At 40.5% G+C, this 21,016-nt stretch overlaps 1 protein-coding gene across 4 annotated transcripts in view; it reads right to left on the bottom strand.

The window, feature by feature from the left end:
* The window catches only part of ipo11 (importin 11), a 420,430-nt gene that overhangs the window by 92,054 nt on the left and 307,360 nt on the right, over positions 1-21,016 (bottom strand). For 3 of the 4 annotated variants that reach the window (XM_073064510.1, XM_073064512.1, XM_073064511.1), the window contains one exon: positions 3,110-3,194. The exons of the other annotated variant lie outside the window; for it this stretch is intronic. In XM_073064510.1, coding sequence (XP_072920611.1) covers positions 3,110-3,194 — 85 coding nt within the window. The remainder of the gene's footprint in view (positions 1-3,109; positions 3,195-21,016) is intronic. 4 annotated transcript variants of the gene reach the window in all.

Genomic DNA, 21,016 nt, shown 5'->3' with positions numbered 1-21,016 from the left:
CTGAGATCTTGTTAAGATTTTATGCTGACGTTGCATGAATATTCTTAAAAAGTTTTGTGACAGAAGCTAGGATTCCATGAGTTTTTGTTATAGCTTTATTAACATGAAATGATGTCCTTAATATGCTGTTGACATACAATTTAAAATCCCTTCCTCAGCACTATTCCATTTCCATATGAATGTAAGTATTTTATATTAAAAAAACTAAATGGAAAACTTCTGAATCTGACATCCAATCAAAATCCTTTTACAACTCATTCATAAGACAGAGGAGCAGAATAAGGCCATTTAGCCCATTGGAATCATCGCTGATCTATTTTCCCTCTTGACCCCAATCTCCTGTGTTCTCCCCATAACCGTTGACAGCCTATCAACCTCCATTTTAAATATACTTAAAAGACTTAGCCTTCACAGCTGTCTGTGACAATGAATTCCAAAGATTCATCACTGTCAAAAGAAATACCCTCCGTTTCTGTTCTAAAGAATCTTCCTTCTAAGCCTGAGGCTCTGCCCCTTGGTCCGAGACACTCGCACACTTGGAAACATATTTGTCACCATATACAACCCTGAGATTCATTTTCTTGTAGATATACTCAATGAATCCATAATAGAATAATAACCATAAAAGAATCAATGAAAGACTACACCAACTAGGTCTTCAACAAGTGTGCAAATACAAAAAGAAAGAAATAATAATAAGAATAGCCATCAAGAATATGGGATGAAGAGCCCTTGAAAGTGAGTTCATAGGCTATGGGAACATTTTAGTGCTGGGGAAAGTGAAGTTGAGTGAAGTTATCCCCTTTGATTCAATAGTCTGACGGTTGATGGTTAATAACTGCTCCTGAAGCTGGTGGTTAGAGTCCTGAGGCTCCTGTACCTTCCTTCTGGGAGGCAGCAGCGCGAAGAAAGCATGACCTCAGTGATGGGGGTCCCTGATAACAGATGCTGCTTTCCTGTGACAACCCTCTGTGTTGACGCTTCTAATAGCGGGCAGGGCTTTCCCCTTGATGGACTGGGTCGTATCCATTAGCTTTTGTAGGTTTTTCTATTCAAGCGCATTGGTGTTTCCATTTCACTCCATCAGTCCAGGGGTCTGGGCATTTCAATATTCGATAGATTACAATGAAATTTCTCCCCTCATTCTTCTGAACTCTATTTGGCACCCAAATATGCACAAATGCAAATATTGCCTTCATGTCATAGCTTAACTTGTTAGTATAGGATGACAAGTTAGTTTAGTCAAGTTCAAGCAAAATTGTCATTTAGCCATTCACGTGTATTCAACTAAATGAAGCAACTTTCTTCTGGGATTAGGGTGCAGATCACAGTCAGATGCAGCACACACAGCTACAATCACAAAATAGTATTAGCAAAAATCCTGAATGACATGGCCTGAAGATCAACGGTGCACAAGATGTTGTCCTGGAGCTATCCTTCTGCAAAAACAAGTAAGTTCATCTCACACTAAGTCAGCTGCAGTTGAAGGGAATCCAGTTCGTCTTCCATGGAGTGAACACTGGAGAACAGCACCAATGGGAGAACCAGCCTGCAGGGGCCAGCCCCCAGCCCAGAATATTCCAGCATGTCCACCACACTTCGGTTCTCTCCCACACTGCCTTATGCACATCCTCCCTGAGTGGTTGTAGTTAGTGACTCCATGCATGAGGGCTTGATCCGTGCAACAGTGGAGGCCATGCAGCTCCCATGCCATCACTCTCGTCAATTAACCAATCTTGCAGTATTGTGTATTACCAATGTCCAACAGGGGTCTTCCAATCAAAAGAAAAATGTGTAAGACAGACCTTGCACCATTTGCTGAACTTGGAGAGGCCGCTATGACCAAGAGGGTCACCATCTTACCGAAAATCATCACAGGGATGAACAATTACCCCTAACTTCCGAACATTTCACACTTCTCTATGACATAAAACGAGGCAGTATAACGTATCAAGCCAATGCTAGTTTTTAAGAGCATGTCCCTCAAATCCTTCTTCCACTTATTTCCCTATAACTTATTCTCCCACATATGCCCATAATCAATGCCTGATCCTCCTTCCAACCACTTTACTGAGAGCAAGTAACAATGTAAAGTCAATTTAACAACTAATATATCTTCATGACATGGAAGAAATCAGGAGATCCCACAGGAAACCCATACTCAACATGTCATGACTGTTAGTGAGTTATTGGGGCTCCTGCAAGCAGATAGCTTCAGAGCTTCCCAAAGTATTTTTTTTAAACATTTGCACAGGCAACTTCTATTTTGGATAGGATTGGATACATTTTAAAATCATTGGCAAGTGAATATAATACTACTTGGGCATTCATTATCTCATGACTTTGTTACTGATTGCAATTCGCCAGGTACAGTTCTTTGTTTCAGAAAGTTGGACTGGCCATGAGCCAAATCACAAATAAATAGTATTTTCATTAGCCACCTGCCATTTAACTTTGTTCATGACAGTAAAGTCAACACAAAAGTGAAACATTGCTCTATAATCCATCCATAAATCTAGCCTATTATTAGAAAGATGATTTCTCTAATTAGTAGTATTATTTGAACTAGACAACCAAACAAATTTGCTGTCACGCTTCTACCTTTGGCTTGTCTTAATCTGAGCCTCAAAAAGTACAAAAGTATGATCCCGCATCAATATATAGCTTGAGTAAAATCACACTGATGCTGTGAAAAGGCTTAAATTACAAAAAAAAAACTTTGATGGATTAAAATGTTATCGTGCAAATGGTTGAATGGCAGAATCCAGAAATGTCGCACCTGCAATCTGTGGAGAGTTAAGTGTGTTAGGCCTCTTAGCAAACAGAGATTTAAGTTACATGCAAAGTCTTCATTTTCTCCAAGGCATTTATTGTGGTAACTAAAACCCAAACGGACAAGGTGGTTCAGTAATGACAGGCCCATGGAGCACAAGAGTCACAAATTCATATCAGAAATCAGATTAGGGTGGGGAAAATTAGAAAGAGAACAATATAAAGAAATATAGCATCTTGTTGGCTTGATGTTGTTTTATTATGTTACCCTTTGCATCCCTCAGTCACTACTGCAGCAAACAACGCAATTTCCATGACAGAGTGTATGGTATCTTACCAGCTTTTTCCTCTTGTCTTGTTCAGTTGGGGGTTCTTCATCTTCGCTTACTTTCTGCTCCTCAAAATGTGAGATCACCATACAGCTATTTTAAGGAATTAACACAAGTCTTTAACAATGCTGTTGAAGTTCCAGTTTTCAGAAAAATAATTATATTTAATAACAGGTATATAATTACACAAGTAAAATCCAACAAACCAGGTATGAATAAAGGATATATAACTTAATGCGTCTGAGTATAATTCTATTTTCTTTAGAACAGCTTAACTAAAATGGGCCCCTCATGACAAAATAAAACAGCAATGTTTTTTAACAGTTTCATAGTTTATAGCCTTGATGTATAAATGAAAGTCATTTTTGAGTGTACTTTGCAACATTCTGGGTCACTGTAGCCTTGTTTATCCCGAACTTGTTCCATTTATATCAATGCAAGATAACATAATTTGTATCAATGGAAGGCAGGATTATTTGATTTCCTGAGCAATGCTACTTTTCTGACTTTACTAGCAGCTGAGAAGGTTTGGGCAAAATATGGAGAAACCAGGTTAAATTGGATTCCTGCTCACAATTATGTATGCTGAGGTGTTCAATACAGTGATGATGCTACAATGGTCCAAGGAACACAGACCATTGGTAGACAAGCAGCATTACAAGGATAAGCACAATCACACAAGGAAATATTTTCATTATTTTGCTCTACACTATAAAGCTTTACAACACACATTCAGAAATTTGAGGAGTGGATTAAATATATTGCTGATTACGTAAAAGAATTTGTAAAATTGGAAAAAAATTGGATTGAATAACTAAACAGGCTTAGTTCTAGTCGTCGTGTTTTCAGAATAAACCTAGAGAGAAAAATTAATAATGAATCAATGAGAAGCTTTGTAGGATATTAAATATTTTTTTGACTGGATAAACATTAATTACCTACATCTCTTAATACTACCATCAAGGAGGTGGTACAGGAGCCTGAAGAAGCAGACTTAATGATTCATAAGTAGCTTTTTCCCTTCTGCCATCAGATTTCTGTATGGTCCATGAAAAATACCTTGTGTTTCCTTCTTTTTGCACTGTTTTATTCTGTAATTTATAGTAATTTTATGTCTTTGCACTGTATTTCTGCTCCAAAATAACATATATCGTGTCATATGAGACAGTGATAATAAACGTGATTTTGATTCAAATGCACAAGGCATTATCAATTATTTTCTTCAGCTGCAAAGTGAGATCCAAACACAAGCAAATAATGAATTTTTCACTGGCAATCTATTATTCACCAACTTCATTTAAACACTGCAGTAACCTGTAGACTCATAAAAATGTCATTTCATGAACAAAGATAAATGAAGGATACATAGAACTGGGAAGAAAGAGGTGTTTAACAGCTCTAAAGGGCGTTTATCAGAACTAAGCTGTTTTGGTTTACTTCTCTGTGGCCAGAAAGAACCTTAGACAACTTGCAAAAGCAAAATGTAGCACAGAGTTACAGACTAGAATTCACAATAACCTTTGTAGATTGAAAGAAAGATTTTTAAAAATGTATAGTATATTGTCTAAAAACATTTTGAGTCAGGTGCACAATTCTGGACTCCAACTTAGAAAAGGAGACAAAGGTACAATCTTACTGGAGTTCTTCGAGGATATAGTGAGTGCAGTGGATAGAGGGGAACAGATGAACATTATGTACTTGGATTTCCAAAAGGCATTTGATAAGGTGTCACATAAAAGACATCCATAAGATAAGGATGCATAGAGCTGGGGGTGATGTATTAGCATGGATAGAGGACTGGTTAACTAATAAAAGCAGAGAGTTGGGATACATGTGTACTGATTGGTAATCAGTGGTGAGTGGAACTGTTCACGATATACATTAACAATCTGGAAAAGGGGCTGAGTGTAGTGTATCAAAGTTTGCTGATGATACTAAATTGAGTGGAAAAGCAAACTGTGCAGAAGAAACAGAGAGATACAGGTAGATTAAGTGAGTGGGCAAGGGTCTGGCAGTCTTGCAATGTTGATAACTGCAAGGTCATTAACTTTGGAAGGGAAAATGGAAGAGCAGATTATTATTTAAATGGTAAAAAAAACTGCAGCATGCTGCTGGGCAGAGCAACTTGGGAGACCTTGTGCATGAATCACAAAAGGTTGGTTTGCAGGTACAGCAGGCTATCAAGAAGGCAAATGGGATGTTGGTCTTCATTGCCAGAGGGTCTGAATTTAAGAGCAGCGAGGTCATGCTGCAATTGCACAGGGTATTGGTGAGGCACCTGGAGTACTGTCAGCAGTTCTGGTCTCCCAACTTGAGGAAGGATATACTGGCTTTGGAGGCGGTGCAGAGGAGGTTCACCAAGTTGATTCCAGAGATGAAGCGTTTAGACAATGAGGAGAGCTTGAGTTGTCTGGGACTGTACTCACTGGAGTTCAGAAGAATGAGAGACCTTACAGAAACATATAAAATTATGAAAGGGATAGATAAGATAGAGGCAGGAAAGTTGTTTCCACTGATAGGTGAGACTAGAACTAGGGGACATAGTCTCAAGATTATGGGGAGATTTAGGGTGGAAATGAGGAGCAACTCCTTTTCCCAGAGGTTGATGAATCTGTGGAATTCTCTACCCAATGAAGCAGTACTTCAGCAAATATACTTAAGACAAGGTTGCATTGGTAGGGGAATTAAGGGTTATGGGGAAAAGGCAGGTAGGTGGCGATGAGTCCATGGCCAGATCACCCATGATCACATTGAATGGAGAAGCAGGCTCGATGGGCCAGATGGCCTACTCCTGGTCTTACTTATGTTATGTTCAGAAATGAATCTAGTGCCCTTCTCTGCAGAAAGTCATTTAGAAGAGAGTTCAATGGGAGCAGAAATAGAAAAATTATTCCAATGTGTTAGGTAGTGACAAAGAAAAAGAATGACATTAATAATCTAGTAAGGAACGTTCAAGCAAGGTGTAGGAATAAGTAAGCTGCTCATCACTTTGAACAAGGCAAATTTACATCCTGCATTACTCTCAATAATCTTTCAGTCTTTCCTCAACAAGAAGTCACCCAACTTCTCAAAAGATGTCTTAAGACTATTTCTACTACTCTTTTAGAAAGTGTGGCTCACAACTCCTATATGTAAAACCTAATTTTGCCTCATTTCTATTTTAAATAGACATTATTTCTAAACAGTGACCCACAAAAGTAAGCATTTGCCTTCCATCCACCTGGTAAAGACCCTACAGAATTTTATATATTATACCTCTTCTTACTGTTCTAAATACCAATGGATACAAGTTTAGCTTATCCAACTGTTTGTCATAAAACCAACTTATTCCTGGCATTAGCTTAGTAACTGTCTCTCAATTATTCCCATCATTATATTGGAAACCAGCACTGTTTTCACTGCCCTCTGCAAATAAAGCATAGTCTTCCTACTTCTGGATTCAATTCCACTTGCAATAAAATGTATTATGTTACTTTTCCTAATTTACTAGATTTTGAAAAGAATGAACCAGATTATCCAGATACTTCTTTATCTGAGTTTAAGAATCTCTCACCATTTAGCTAATATGCTTCTATTTTAATTTTTTTGCAATACAAGTTCACATTTTCTAAACATTATGCACATCAAACCCTTACTTAATTGCATTATAAGTATTTAATCAAGTTGGTGAATTCCCGACATTATAAATTCCTCATGTAAAGTATGCTAAATGGAAGAGAGTAGCACAAATAGCTGAGGCAGTTAACATGGATGCAGTTAAAAAGAACACGGGTAAAAATAAATGGGAATAAAGATTATTAGGGTAACTTTACAGGGTTAGGTGAAAAAGTATGCATGGAAACTTGTATGGAAACTAGACCATTAAAATCATTTGTTAATGAATGGCATGCTTCAAACAACATAAACAAAAGTATCTCGCCTACTTCATCAATCAAAAACTCATAGGCAATTCCCAAACACAATTTACCTTTATCTAATTTGTCCCTTGAAGCATAATCTTCATCAACTATATACAGAATCCTACACATTCTTAATCCCTTGAATGAAATTTCTCCTTGCCTGATTCCTAATTGACCAACGCTTAGTTCCAGAACTATAAATAATTAACAAATGCTCCTTTAAATCACATTTTAATCTCTGTACCCTAAGGAGAATGCCACCAGTTATCTGCATAGTACTTCAACCGTGAGAGCTGGTTGGTAAATTACTTCTAGACCTTCTTCCAGACCTTGACATTTTTCTGAAAATGCAAGGGAGTAATCTGAATAGAATACTCCAATAAAGCACAAAAGACCTTTGAAAAGATTCAGTATAATTTTTGTTCTTGCATTAATGTTCTCTATCAATAAAGCTAAGAAATACACTTGCCATTTTAACTATTTCCAACATGCTCACCAACCTTTAATAATTTTTGAATACACACATGCTATGCTTCTTTCCTACTAATCCATTAAAATATTAACTTTTATTTTACAGTTTCTTCTTATTTTATCAAAATGCACACCTTCAAATTACATGTATTAAATTTCACCAATCTGCTTATGTCTCCCTCAAAATTGTTCCTATCCTCACAGTTTAGCATACAGTAACTTGAAAATATATTCAGCCTCCAGCCTTTTGTTCACATATATTACAACCAGAGATTTTGATCAATTTAACTGAGAATCTTTATTTGTGAATTGCATGTTCCTTTTTCTCCCCGCAGTACAGTCCCCAAAACAGGGTAAATTGAAAAACAGGAAAAAATAAAAATCTAAAACAATACATGAAGTTTTGCTCAGTATTTAGTTGAACCAACTCTCACGGTTATTAAAACCAGTGGACCTTTTGGATAAGCCTCTATTAGTTTTGCACAATGTGATGGAGCAAGATTTGCCCATTTCTCCCTGCAAAACTGCTTCCGGGGCGCCTGGGGCGACTTAAGTAGCAGTAGTACTCTCAATGGATATGACTAAATATTCTTGTTTCAGCCTGATACTGCTAAAAAGCAGAACTGCTTCCAAGGTCAGTACTGTACAGTCAACAAAGATGTCTTAATACATTTAAATGAACCATCGCTGCTTAAAACTGGTGGAAACAACTCTGATTGTGGATGAAAGCGCCCACAGAGGACGCATGGCTGTAGATCAGGCTTACAAGTGCATTTAAGAAAACAGGGTTTTAATCACCCAATACCAACTATCTTGCTGGCAAACGTGCAGTCTCTGGTGAATAAAATCGATGATCTCAGAGCTAGGGTGCTGAATCAGAGGGACATTAGGACTGCGCGTGTCCTTTGTTTCACAAAATCCTGGTTAACCCCTTCCATATCGGATGCAGCATTTCAGATCGATGGGTTTACTATACACCATCATGATAGAGCTATACAGTCTCTCAAAAGCAGAGGTGGAGGAGTATGCCTCATGATCAACTCTTCTCGGTGCACAAATATATCAGTGTTGTCCCAATTCTGCTCACCAGACCTGGAATATCTAGTAGTTAAGTGCTGTCCCTTTTACCTACCATGGGAGATCTTTGGGGTCAATTTGGTAGCAGTGTACATTCCATCTCAGACTGAGATCTCAGATCTCTGAAGGTCAATCAACCTTCAGAGATCTGATCAATGGGGTCAACATGCATGAAACAACGCATCCTAATACCTTCAGCATTGTTTTGGGAGATATTAACCAGGCCAGTCTGAAAAAATCACTAAGCAATTACCATCAACAGATCACTTGTAATACTAGAGGAAACACCACACTGAGCCACTGCTACACCACTATCAAGAATGTCTACCATTCTATTCCACGCCCTCACTTCGGGAAGTCTGATCACCTGGCTGTACTTCTACTCCCTGAGTGCAGACAGAGACTGAAGACTGCAGCACCAGTAGTGAGGACCAAGTATGGGCAAGGGAAGCACAGGAGCACCTACAGGACTGCTCTGAATCGATGGACTGCACTGTATTCAGGAATTCATCCTCGAACCTGAATAAGTATGCTGCAGTTGTTACTATTAAAACCTGCGTGGATGAATTTGTGCCTACAAAGACTTACTGTACATTCCCAAGCCAAAAGCAACAACCTGGCAATCAACGTCAGTAAGACGAAAGAGCTGATTGTGGATTTCAGGAAGGATAAGATGAAAGAACACATACCAATCCTGACAGAGGGATCAGAAGTGGAGAGAGTGAGCAGCTTCAAGTTCCTGGGTGTCAAGATCGCATGTCCGAACATTTCAATGCAGTTATAAAGAAGGCACGACAGTGACTATACTTCATTGGGAGTTTGAAGAGATTTGGTATGTCACCAAATACACTCAAAAACTTCTATAGATGTACAATGGAGAGCACTCTGACACACTGCATCACTGGCTGGTATGCGGGTGGGCTACTGCACAGGACTGAAAGAAGCTGCAGAGAGTTGTAAATTTAGTCAGTTCCAGCTTGGGTACTAGCCTACAAAATACCCACGACATCTTCAAGGAGCGGTGCCTCAGAAAGGCAACTTCCATTATTGACCTCCAGCACCCAGGGCAGGCCTTTTTCTCATTATTACCATCAGGCAGAAGGTACAGAGGTTAGAGGTACATTCCCCTCTAACATCCGATTCCTAAATGGACATTGAACCCATAAACAGTACCTCACCTTTTTGTAATATATAGCAGTTCCGGCTTTTTGCATGGTATTTTAATCTATTCAATATACGTATACTATATAAGATTTACTTACTTATTTTTTTCCTCTTCCATATTATGTATTGCATTGAACTGCTGCTGCTAAGTTAACAAATTTCACATCACACGCTGGTGATAATAAACCTGATTCTGATGTTATTTGGAGAGTAGTGGTGGAGAGGGGACAGCTTCTTCCCTTCTGCTGTTCGATTCCTAAATGGACATTGAATCTTTGGACACTACCACAATTTTAAAAAAATACATAGTACTTCTGTCTTTGCACGTTTTAAAAAATCTATTCAATATAAGTAATTGCTTTACTTATTTATTATTATTATTATTTTATTTTTCCTTTCTCTGCTCGATTAGGTATTGTATTGAACTGCTGCTGCTAAGCTAACAAATTTCATGTCACAGGCCGGTGATAATAAACTTGATTCTGATTCTGATCTGAGGTCTTGCCCCAGAGATGTTCGAATGGGAAGGTCAGGACTCTGACTGGAGCACACAAGGACACAAGACCATAAGATCTAGGAGCAGAAATAAGCCGTTTGGCCCATCGAGTCTGTTCTGCCATTTCATCATGGCTGATCCAATCTATTTTCTTCATTTGAAGCCACTCCATGGTTGCTCTGGCACTATGCTTTTGGTTGTTGTCCTGCTGAAAGATAAACCTTCTTCCCAATTTAAGCTTTCTGGCAGAGGCTGGAGGGTTTTTATCCATGATCCTTCTGTATTTAGTATCATTTATCTTCGCATCAATCCTAACCAGATTTTCAGTCTCTGCTGCTGAAAAGCATCCTCTTAGCATGATGCTTCACCATACTTTACAGTCCTGATGTTGTTATCTGGGTGATGCACAATATTAGATTGACACCACTCATTTCACTCAAAAAAAAGTATATGCTTGCCTGTAGAGATATTACAAAGCATCACTTAGAAGTTTCTGTAAAGTTGTGGAAGAAGGTCTTGTGATCAGATGAGACTAAATTGCAAAATCCTGGCCTCAACACTAAGCAGTTAATGTATGCTACCCAATCAAACATCTCTGACAAGGCCTCACAATTGCTGTCCACTGCCGGCCCCAACTAACCTGGCAGATCTTGAGTAATTTTGCAATGAGGAATGGGAAAATTTTACTCCATCAAGTTGTGCAAAGCTAATAGAGACTCATTCAAAAAGACGCCTGGCAGTAGAAGCTGTGAGAGATGGTTAAAACTAAGTATTGAACGGGGGGGGGGGGGGGGGGGGGGTGAAATGCGCTGACATTACAGTTTCTTAATTTTTATGTTTTTCATATTTTACAATTTTCCCTTTTATGGGCTCTACTGTGGAAAAACTGAGAATGTGATTCACAAATAAAAATTCTTTGGTTGTGACATTCATTTATGTGAACAAATGGTTGGGGCTGAATACCTTTTCACCTTTTTGCCTTAATTTCAGTACAATAAGGGCAGGATTAAGTATGAAATTAGGAGAGGACACTAACACAACAGTTAGCGCTACTGTCTCACAATTCCTGAGACTTAGACATGATCTTGCATGCCCTCTCTGTGTGGAGTCTCAACATTCCCTGTATGGCTTTTCTAAACTCCAGTTTCCTCCCACGTCCCAAAGTCATACTGGTAGATAATGGCAACTGTACTTTACCCTTTAGCATTGATTAATAGCAAAAGGAGTAAGAAAAAAAATGATGAGCATGGGCGAACAACAGAATAAGTTGTTGTGTTCAGGGAAATAAGAAATAAGAAGAGAAGTCCATCCATGGGGATGAATAAAGTATCTATCTATCTATCTATCTAAGTAATGAGACTAATGGAATTACTCCCCTGTATGACCATAACACCGTAAGATATAGAAGGAGAATTAAGTCTGCTCAACCATTTCATCATGGTTGATCCATTTCTCCATTAGCCCCAATCTCCTGCCTTCTCCCTGTAACCCTTCATGCTCTGACTAATCAAGAACCTATCAACCTCTGCTTTATACCCAGTGAATTGGCCTGCACAGCCACCTGTGGCAATAATTGCCACAGATTCACCACTGTCCGACTAAAGAAATTCCCCCTCAACTCTGTTCTAATGGATGGCCCTCTATTCTGAGGCTGTACCCTCACTCCATCACTATTCTCCCCACTATCAAGGTCTTTCAACATTCAATAGGTTTCAATGAGATCCCTCATCTTTGTTCTGAATTCTGCTCAGTACAGGTCCCGAGCCAATCTTCATATAACCTCTTTATTCCTTGAAGCATTCTCATGAACCTCTTCTGAACTTACTCCAATGTCAGCACATCCTTTCTTAGTTAAGGGGCTCAAAACAATGTGAATACTCTAGGCGCTTTATGAAGCCTCAATATTACATTCTTGCTTTTATATTCTAGCCCTCTTGAAATGAATGTTAACAATGTATTTGTCTTCCTAACTACCGACTCAACCTGTAAATTAACCTTTAGGTTAGGAAATCCTGCAGGAGAACACACAAATCTAGTTTGTTAGCTCCTTGGATTTTTGAATTTTCTCTCCATTTAGACAATAGTTTACGTTTTTACTTCTTCTACCAAAGTGCAAGACCATACACTTCCCGACACTATATTCCATCTGCCACTTGTGAGCTCATTCTTCTAATCTGTCCAAGTCTTTTTGCACCCTCTCTGCTTCCTCAATATTACCTTCCCCTCCACCTATCTTCATATCATCTGCAAACATGGCTACAAAGCTATCAATTCCATCATCCAAATCATTGACATACATTGTAAAAAAAAAGTGGTTCCAATCGGAAAAGGCTCCCTTTATTCCCATTCTTTACTTCCTGCTAATCAGCCAATGCGCTATCCATGCTAGTATCTTTCCTATAATACTATGGGCTCTTATCTTGTTTAGCAGCCTCAGGTGCGGTACCTTGTCCAATGCATTCTGAAAATCCAAGTGCACAATATCTACCAATTCTCCTTTGTCTATCCTCTTTGGTATTTCAGAATCAGAAACAAGTTTAATATCACCACCAACATAATGTTGTGAAATCTGTTACCTTTGTGGCAGCAGTACAATGCAATACATAATAATAGAGAAAACAATGGCTGTGAGTTACAATAAGTATATATAGTTAAATTTAAAAAGTAGTGTGCAAAAACAAATAGAAATAATAAAGTAGTGAGGTAGTGTTTATGTGTTCAATGTCCATTCAGAAATCAGATGATAATGGGAAGAAGCTGTTGGTGAATCACTGAGTGTGTGCCTTCAGGTTTCTGTACTTCCTTCTTGATGGTAGCAATAAGGAGAGGGTATGACCTGAGTGATGGGAGTCCTGAATGATGGAGACCGCATTTTTGAGGTATTGCTCCTTGAAGATGTCCTGAATACTACGGAGGCTATCGCCCATGAAGGAGCTGACTAATTTTCAACTCTGCAGCTTACTTCAATCCTGTGCAGTAGCCTCCCCCCACCCCTCCATATCAGACAGTGATGCAGCCAGATAGAATGCCGTCCACAGTACAACAGTAGAAATTGGCAAGTGTTTTTGGAGACATACCAAAACTCCTCAAACTCCTAATGAAATATAGCCACTGTTGAGTCTTCTTTATAGCTGCATCAATATGTTATGTCCAGGTTAGGTCCTCAGAGATACTGACTCCAGGAACTTGAAATTGCTTACTCTTTACACTTCTGGTCCAGGACTGACGTGTGTTTCTTTGACTTAACCTTTCTGAAGTCCACAATCAGTTCTTTGCTCTTACCGATGTCAAGTGCAAGGTTGTTGCAGTGGACACCACTTGACTATCAAGCTCCTGTGTGCCCGCTCATCTGCCAACAATGGCTGTATTGCCAGCAATCTTATAGATGGAATTTGAGCTGTACCTAGCCACACATGGGTGTAGAGAGAGTAGCGAAGTGGGCGAAGCACACATCCCTGAGGTGCATCAGTGTTGATTGTCAGCAAGGTGGAGATGTTATTTCCAATCTATATAGGTTGTGCTCTTCCAGTTTGGAAGTTGAGGATCCAGTTGCAGAGGGAGGAACACTGGCCCAAGATCTGGAGTTTTTCTATGAAAACTGTAGGAATGATCATGTTAAATGTTGAGCTGCAGTCAATAAAAGGCATCTTGACATTGGTATTTGTACTCTCCAGGTGACCCAAGGCTGCATAGAGAGCCAATGAGATTGTATTGACCTTAGACCTATTGTGCTGATAGGCAAATTGCAATGGGTCCATGTCTGTGCTGAGGAAGGAATTGATTCTAACCATAACCAACATCTCAAAGCACTTCATCACCGCAGATGTGAGTGCTACTGGATGATAGTTGTTATGGCAGCTCACCCTTCTCTTCTTGGGCATTGGATAATTGTTGCCTTTTTGAAGCAAGTTGAAATTTCCAACTGTAGCAACGAGAGATTGAAAATGTCTTTGAACACCCCCACTAGTTGGCTGGCACAGGTTTTCATAGCCTGATCAGGCACACCATTAGGACTGGCTTTGGACTATTTTATTACGTGCCTTCAAGTAGCCTAAAACCACATCCTTAACAACCGAGGTCAGACTAAATGGCCTATAATTTCCTTTCTTCTTCCTTGAACAGTGGAGTGAGATTTGTATTTCCTTGTCCTCCAGAACCACGCCGGAATTAGGTAAGTGGGTGACTGTCAGAAAAGGGATGGAAAGAGCCCAGATAGTAGAGAACACCCCCCCCCCCCCCCTCAGTAATTGCTCTCTCGTTTTGGATGCTGTTGAGGGGGGTGGCCTGATAGAGAACAACCACGGCGATCGGGTCTCTGGCAACAAGCCTGGTTCCGTGGTGCAGAAGGGAGAGAAGAAGATGAGGAATGTGGTAGTCGTAGGGCAGGGGTGTCAAACTCATTTTAGGTCATGGGCCGGATTGAGCAAAATGCAGCTTCATGCGGGCCGGATCAGTCGGACGCGTGCGAACGCAGCTTTCGTTGCCTCCGTTTTTTCAGCCTGCTCTCGTGTGTCTCAGTCTCTGCTATAACTACAAAGTGTTTCACTTTACAAATTCCGTTTCTTATGAAGAAGACTGCCGAGCAAGACTGCCGAATAAACACTAAAAACCCTGAAAACCTGGTACCTGAATAAACTCAGCATTAGCCATATCATACGCCATAGGCGCTTCGATTACTGGGGCCAGCTTTAATAGTAATTAGATATTATCTCGCGGGCCAGATTTGGCCCGCGGGCCTTGAGTTTGACATATATGTCGTAGGGGATTCCATAGTGAGGGGTACAGACAGGAGGTGCTGTCAGCCTGATAGAGATATGCACATGGTGTGTTGCCTCCCAGGTGCTCGGGTGTGGGATGTCTCGGATCGAGTGCAGAGTATTCTCACGGGAGAAGGTGAACAGCCAGAAGTCTTGGTACACATTGGTACCAATGACATAGGGATACCAATGAAAAAGGGAGGAGGTCCTGAAGAGAGAATATAGGGAGTTGGGTAGGAAGCTGAAAAGCAGGACCTCCAGGGTAGTAATCACAGAATTGTGCTAATGAGCACAAGAATAGCATGATCAAGCGTATTAATGCGTGGCTGACAGACTGGTGAAGGGGGCAAGGCTTGGGGTTCCTGAATCATTGGGGCCTCTTCTGGGGGAGTTACGACCTGCACAAAAAGGATGGGTTACACCTGAACCCAAAGGGGTCCAATATCTTAGAAGGCAGGTTTAATAGAGCTGTTCGGGAAAGTTTAAACTAATTGGGCAGGGAGATGGGAACTGGAGTAATAAGGCTGAGGAAGGGGAAAACAAAAATAAATCAAAGACTCTAAACTGAACTGATGGACAATGAAAGAAGAGAGAGTCCACTGTAACGCCCACCCATAGAGAAAACCGATAGGCCTACTTAGCACAAAGAGAGACCAATCAGGATGCTCCCTCTGTCACTCTCTCGTTATGTCTGTCACTCGCTCCCTCTGTCTGTCTGTCACTCTCTCTTTCCCTCTCGCTCACTCTAAAAAAAAAATGATTTCCAGGATATTGCATATAATTTGCAGGCGTCAGGGAGCTGCTATCAGTATGCGGGAGACTCCCAGAACTTCCGGGAGAGGTGAGATGTCTGTGTTGTGCAATGATCTGGAGGTGATAAGAGAGTTTAAGATTAAGGAACCCTCAGTGATCACAATATGATCAAAAGCAAACACGAGGAAATCTGCAGATGCTGGAAATTCAAGCAACACACACAAAATGCTGGTGGAACACAGCAGGCCAGGCAGCATCTATAAGGAGAAGCAGTGTCTACGTTTCGGGCCGAGACCCTTCGTCAGGACTAACTGAAAGGAAAGATAGTAAGAGATTTGAAAGTAGCAGGGGGAGGGGAAAATGTGAAATGATAGGAGAAGACCGGAGGGGGTGGGGTGAAGCTAGAGCCGGAAAGGTGATTGGCAAAAGGGATACAGAGCTAGAGAAGGAAAAGGATCATTGGACGGGAGGCCTAGGGAGAAAGAAAGGGAGAGGGGAGCACCAGATGGAAATGCAGAACAGGCAGAGTGATGGGCAGAAAGAGAGAAAAAAAAGGGGGGGGGGAAAAAAAACTAAATATATCAGGGATGGGTAAGAAGGGGAGGAGGGGCATTAACGGAAGTTAGAGAAGTCAATGTTCATGCCATCAGGTTGGAGGCTACCCAGCTGGTATATAAGGTGTTATTCCTCCAACCTGAGTGTGGCTTCATCTTCACAGTAGAGGAGGCCATGGATAGACACTGAGGACAGGGTGAAAGTTAGAGGCAAAATTAATGAAGTCAACGAGCTCAGCATGTGTGCAGGAGGCAGCGCCAAAGCAGTTGTCAATGTAGCGAAGGAAAAGAGAGGGACGGATACCCGAATAGGCTCGGAACATGGACTGTTCCACAAAGCCAACAAAAGGCGGTCATAACTGGGACCCATGTGGGTGCCCATGGCTGCACCTTTGGTTTGGAGGAAGTAGGAGGAGCCAAAGGAGAAATTATTGAGAGTAAGAACTAATTCCGCTAGACGGAGGAGAGTGGTGGTAGAGGGGAATTGGTTAGGTCTGGAATCCAATACGATCGAGTTCACTTTGAAATTTGAGAAGGAGAAACTAAATTCCAATGTGTCGGTATTTCAGTGGAATAAAGGAAATTACAATGGCATGAGAGGGGACCTGGCCAAGGTTGACTGGAAAGGGACATTAGCAGGAAGGATAGCAGAGCAGCAATTGATGGAGTTTCTGCGAAAAATGAGGGAAGTGCAAGACAGAGATATTCCAAGTAAGAAGAAATTTTCAAATAGAAGAACACTACTGTGGCTGACAAGTGAAGTCAGAGCCAAAGTAAAAGAAAAAGAGAGGGCACACAAGGAAGCCAAAGCTAATGGAAAGAGAGAGGATTGGGAAGCTTTTAAAAACTTGCAGATGGAAATTAAGGAGGTCATTAGGAAGGAAAAGATGAATTATGAAAGGAAGCTGCTGACTAATATCAGATACTACGCATTTTTAAGTATATAAAGGGAAAAAGAGAGCTGAGGGTAAATATAGGAGCAATAGAAAATGACACTGGAGATATTGTAACGAGCGATACAGAGATAGCTGAGGAACTGAATTGATTTTGCATCAGTCTTCACAGTGGAAGACACCTGCAGTATACCTGACATTCAAGAGCGTCAGGGAAGAAGTATGTGTAGTGAAAATTACGACTGAGAAGGTGCTCAGGAAGCTTAATGGTCTGAGGGTGGATAAATCTCTTGGACCTGATGGAATGCACCCTTGGGTTCTGAAAGAAAATAGCTGGAGAGATTATGGAGGCATTAACAATGATCTTTCAAGAACCGATAGATTCTGGCATTGTACCGGATGACTGGAAAATTGCAAATGTTACTTCACTATTTAAGAAGGGTGGGAGGCAGCTGAAAGGAAACTATAGACCTGTGAACTTGACATCAGTGGTTGGGAAGTTGTTGGCATTGTTAGGGATGAGATTATGGAGTATCTGGAGGCACATGACAAGATAGGCCAAAGCCAGCATGGTTTCCTGAAAGGAAAATCCTACCTGACTAACCTACTGCAATTTTTTGAGGAAATTACAAGCAGGGTAGACAAATGAGATGTAGTAGATGTGGTGTATTTGGATTTTCAGAAGGCCTTTGACAAGGTGCTGCACATGGCACTGCTTAACAAGATCTCATGGAATTACAGGGGAGTTATTAGCATGGGTGGAGCATTAGTTGATCAGCAGAAAATAGAGTGGGAATAAAGGGATCCTATTCTGGCTGGCTGCTGGTTACCAGTGAAGTTCCACAGGGGTCGGTGTTGGGACCGCTGCATTTTATGATCTATGTCAATGATTTAGACCATGTTATTAAGGGATTTGTGTCTAAATTTGCTGTTGATACAAAGATAGGTGGTGGAGCTGGTAGTGTTGAGGAAACAGAGAGCCTGCAGAGAGACTTAAATAGTTTAGGGGAATGGGCAAAGAAGTGGCAAATGAAATACAATTTTGGAAAGTGTATGGTCATGCACTTCAGTGGAAGAAATAAATGGGCAGACTATTATATAGATAGAGAGAGAATTCACAATGCAGAGATGTAAAGGGACTTGGGAGTCCTTGTATAGGATATCCTAAAGGTTAACCTCCAGGTTGAGTCAGTGGTGAAGAAGGCAAGTGCAATGCCAGCATTTATTTCTAGAGGCATAAAATATAAGAGCAGGGATGTGATGTTGAGGCTCTATAAGGCACTTGTGAGACCATACTTAGAGTATCGCGTGCAGTTTTGGGCTCCTTATTTTAGAAAGGATATACTGACATTGGAGTGTGATCGGAGAAGATTCACAAGAATGATTCCAGGAACGAAAGGTTTACTGTATGAAGAATGTCTGGCAACTCTTGAGCTGTATTCCCTAGAGGTCAGGAAAATGAGGGGGTAACTCATAGAAACATTCTGAATGTTGAAAGGACTGAACAGATTATATATGGCAAAGTTACTTCCCATGGTAGGGGATTCTAGGACAAGAAGGCACGACTTCAGCATTGAAGGGTGTCCATTTAGAACTGAGATGTGAAGAAATTACTTTAGTCAGAGGGTGGTAAATCTGTGGAATTTGTTGCCATGAGTGGCTGTGGAGGCCAAGTTATTGGGTGCATTTAAGGCAACGATCGATAGGTTCTTGATTAGCCAGGGCATCAAAGGGAATGGGGAGAAGGTAGGGGAGTGGGGATGACTGCAAGAATTGGATCAGCCCATGATTGAATGGCGGAGCAGACTCGATGGGCCGAATGGCCTACTTCTGCTCCTATATCTTATGGTCTTATAGAATCTATTGATTCTTTAAAGATCACTACAATTGCCTCCCCAATCTGTTCAGCAGTGTGTTGGTATCAATTCAATGGAGTTAATTGCCTCCGTATGTACTATAAGTGACCTATCAGGTTCTGAGCTGCTGGAAGTAATGGCCCTGATTTTTTTGAAATGGCCCTGCCATTCATTTTCTTTCATAGATAGATAAATATCAGAAGGAACTGGGGATTTGGAAGCTCTTATGTAGAAAAGGAATTAGTGAAATTGTTCAATAACTTGAACATTCGTTTACATTTCCCTTCTTAGGAACTGGGATATAAACTGATCTTCCAATCTATAGGCCATTGTTGGGTTTTGCAGATCTGCCGGCAAATTGAATGCAACACTTTTACAGCATCACATTTTAAAGTTTTGAACAAGTCAACTGGAATTTTGTAACATCCTGCAGTCTTATTATTGGCAATGTTTTTTATCCCCCATCCAACTTCACTGTGTCTTGCTCTAGATCAATCAGGGAGTCATTGCAGGTGTCTTCGCTGTTGGGATCTATCTTGTACAATTCTTCTGTGTATTCCTGCTATATCCTTTTGGTGTCTTTTGCTTCTGTAAGGTCATTCCCTTCTTTGTCTTTTACTGTACTCATTTTTGCAAGAGATGTTCCTTTGATTTCTCTAATCTTGAATAGGTTTCTTGTTTTTCCAATTCTGTTGGCTTCTTCAACAGAATTGGAAAAACAAGAGATCTGCCAGATGTACAAGCTGGTTTCAGAAAAGGCCGAGGTACCAGAGACCAAATTGCTAATCAACACTGAATAATGGAGAAATCAAGGGAATTCCAGAAAAGTAGTTATCTATGTTTTATTGACTACTCTGAAGCCTTCAACAGTGTGGACCATAATAAACTATGGCAAATCCTTAAAGGAACAGTTAGAACTGAACATGGGACAACAACCTGGTTCAAGATTGGGAAAGGAGTACGACAAGGCTGCATACTGTCACCTTACTTATTTAATCTGTAAGCTGAACACATCATGAGAAATGCTGGTCTAGAGGACACAAATGTTGGAATCAAAATTGCCGGACAAAATATTAATATCCTCAGATATGCAGATGATACTATTCTAATGGCTGAATGTGAGGAGGATCTGAGGAAGCTTCAAATCAAAGTGAAAGAAGCAAGTGTAAAAGCCTGCTTTTTGCTCAATATTAAGAAACCAAGATGATGTCAACCAGCCCTACTAACTCCATGGTAATAAATGGAAAGCAAGTGGAAGCAACGATGGATTTTGTCTGCCTCTGTTCAAAAATTTCTATAGATGGTAACTGCAGCCACGAAATTAAACGGTGCTTATTTCTGAAGGGCAGCAATGGCAAATTTAGATAAAATACTGAAGAGCAGAGACATAACATTGTCTATGAAGATCCAATTAGCCAAATATATGGTATTTCCTGTTGTGATGTATGGCTACAAGAGCTGGACTATTAGTAAGGCAGAATACAAAAGAATCAACATCTTTGAACTTGGATGCTGGAGGAAAGTGTTAAGTGTTTGATGAACAGCAAGAAGATTCAACAAGTGAACACTTGAAGAAATACAGCCACACTGCTCACTAGAAGGCTTGATTCTGAGACAAAAGCTCAAGTATTTTGGCCACATCATGAGAACTCAGGATTCCTTGGAGACAACTCTCTTGTTATGTAAAACAGAAGGTAAAAGGAGAGGACAACAGAGGCTACGATGGATAGATACTATTACTCAGACAATGTGTATGACCTTGGGGGATCTTAGTGAGGCAGTTTCCAACAAGAAGGCTTGGTGTGCAGGAGTCCATGAGGTCATGAAGAGTTGGACTTGACCTAATGACTTAATAACAACTATAGAAGAGGGGTGAAGGCCAGCACAGACTGGCTATGGGACAAGCTTAAGGGGCCAGGTAAACCACTTCTGCTCCTATTTTCTTGTGTTCCCTTCTCCTCAATGTACTTTCTCCAGATTCGAAAGACTAAATTT

This window comes from Hemitrygon akajei, chromosome 13 (assembly GCF_048418815.1).
Source record: "Hemitrygon akajei chromosome 13, sHemAka1.3, whole genome shotgun sequence".
NCBI classification, from domain to species: domain Eukaryota; kingdom Metazoa; phylum Chordata; class Chondrichthyes; order Myliobatiformes; family Dasyatidae; genus Hemitrygon; species Hemitrygon akajei.
The sequence above is the reverse complement of the archived record's forward strand: the minus strand, read 5'-3'. Positions and strand labels throughout refer to the sequence as shown.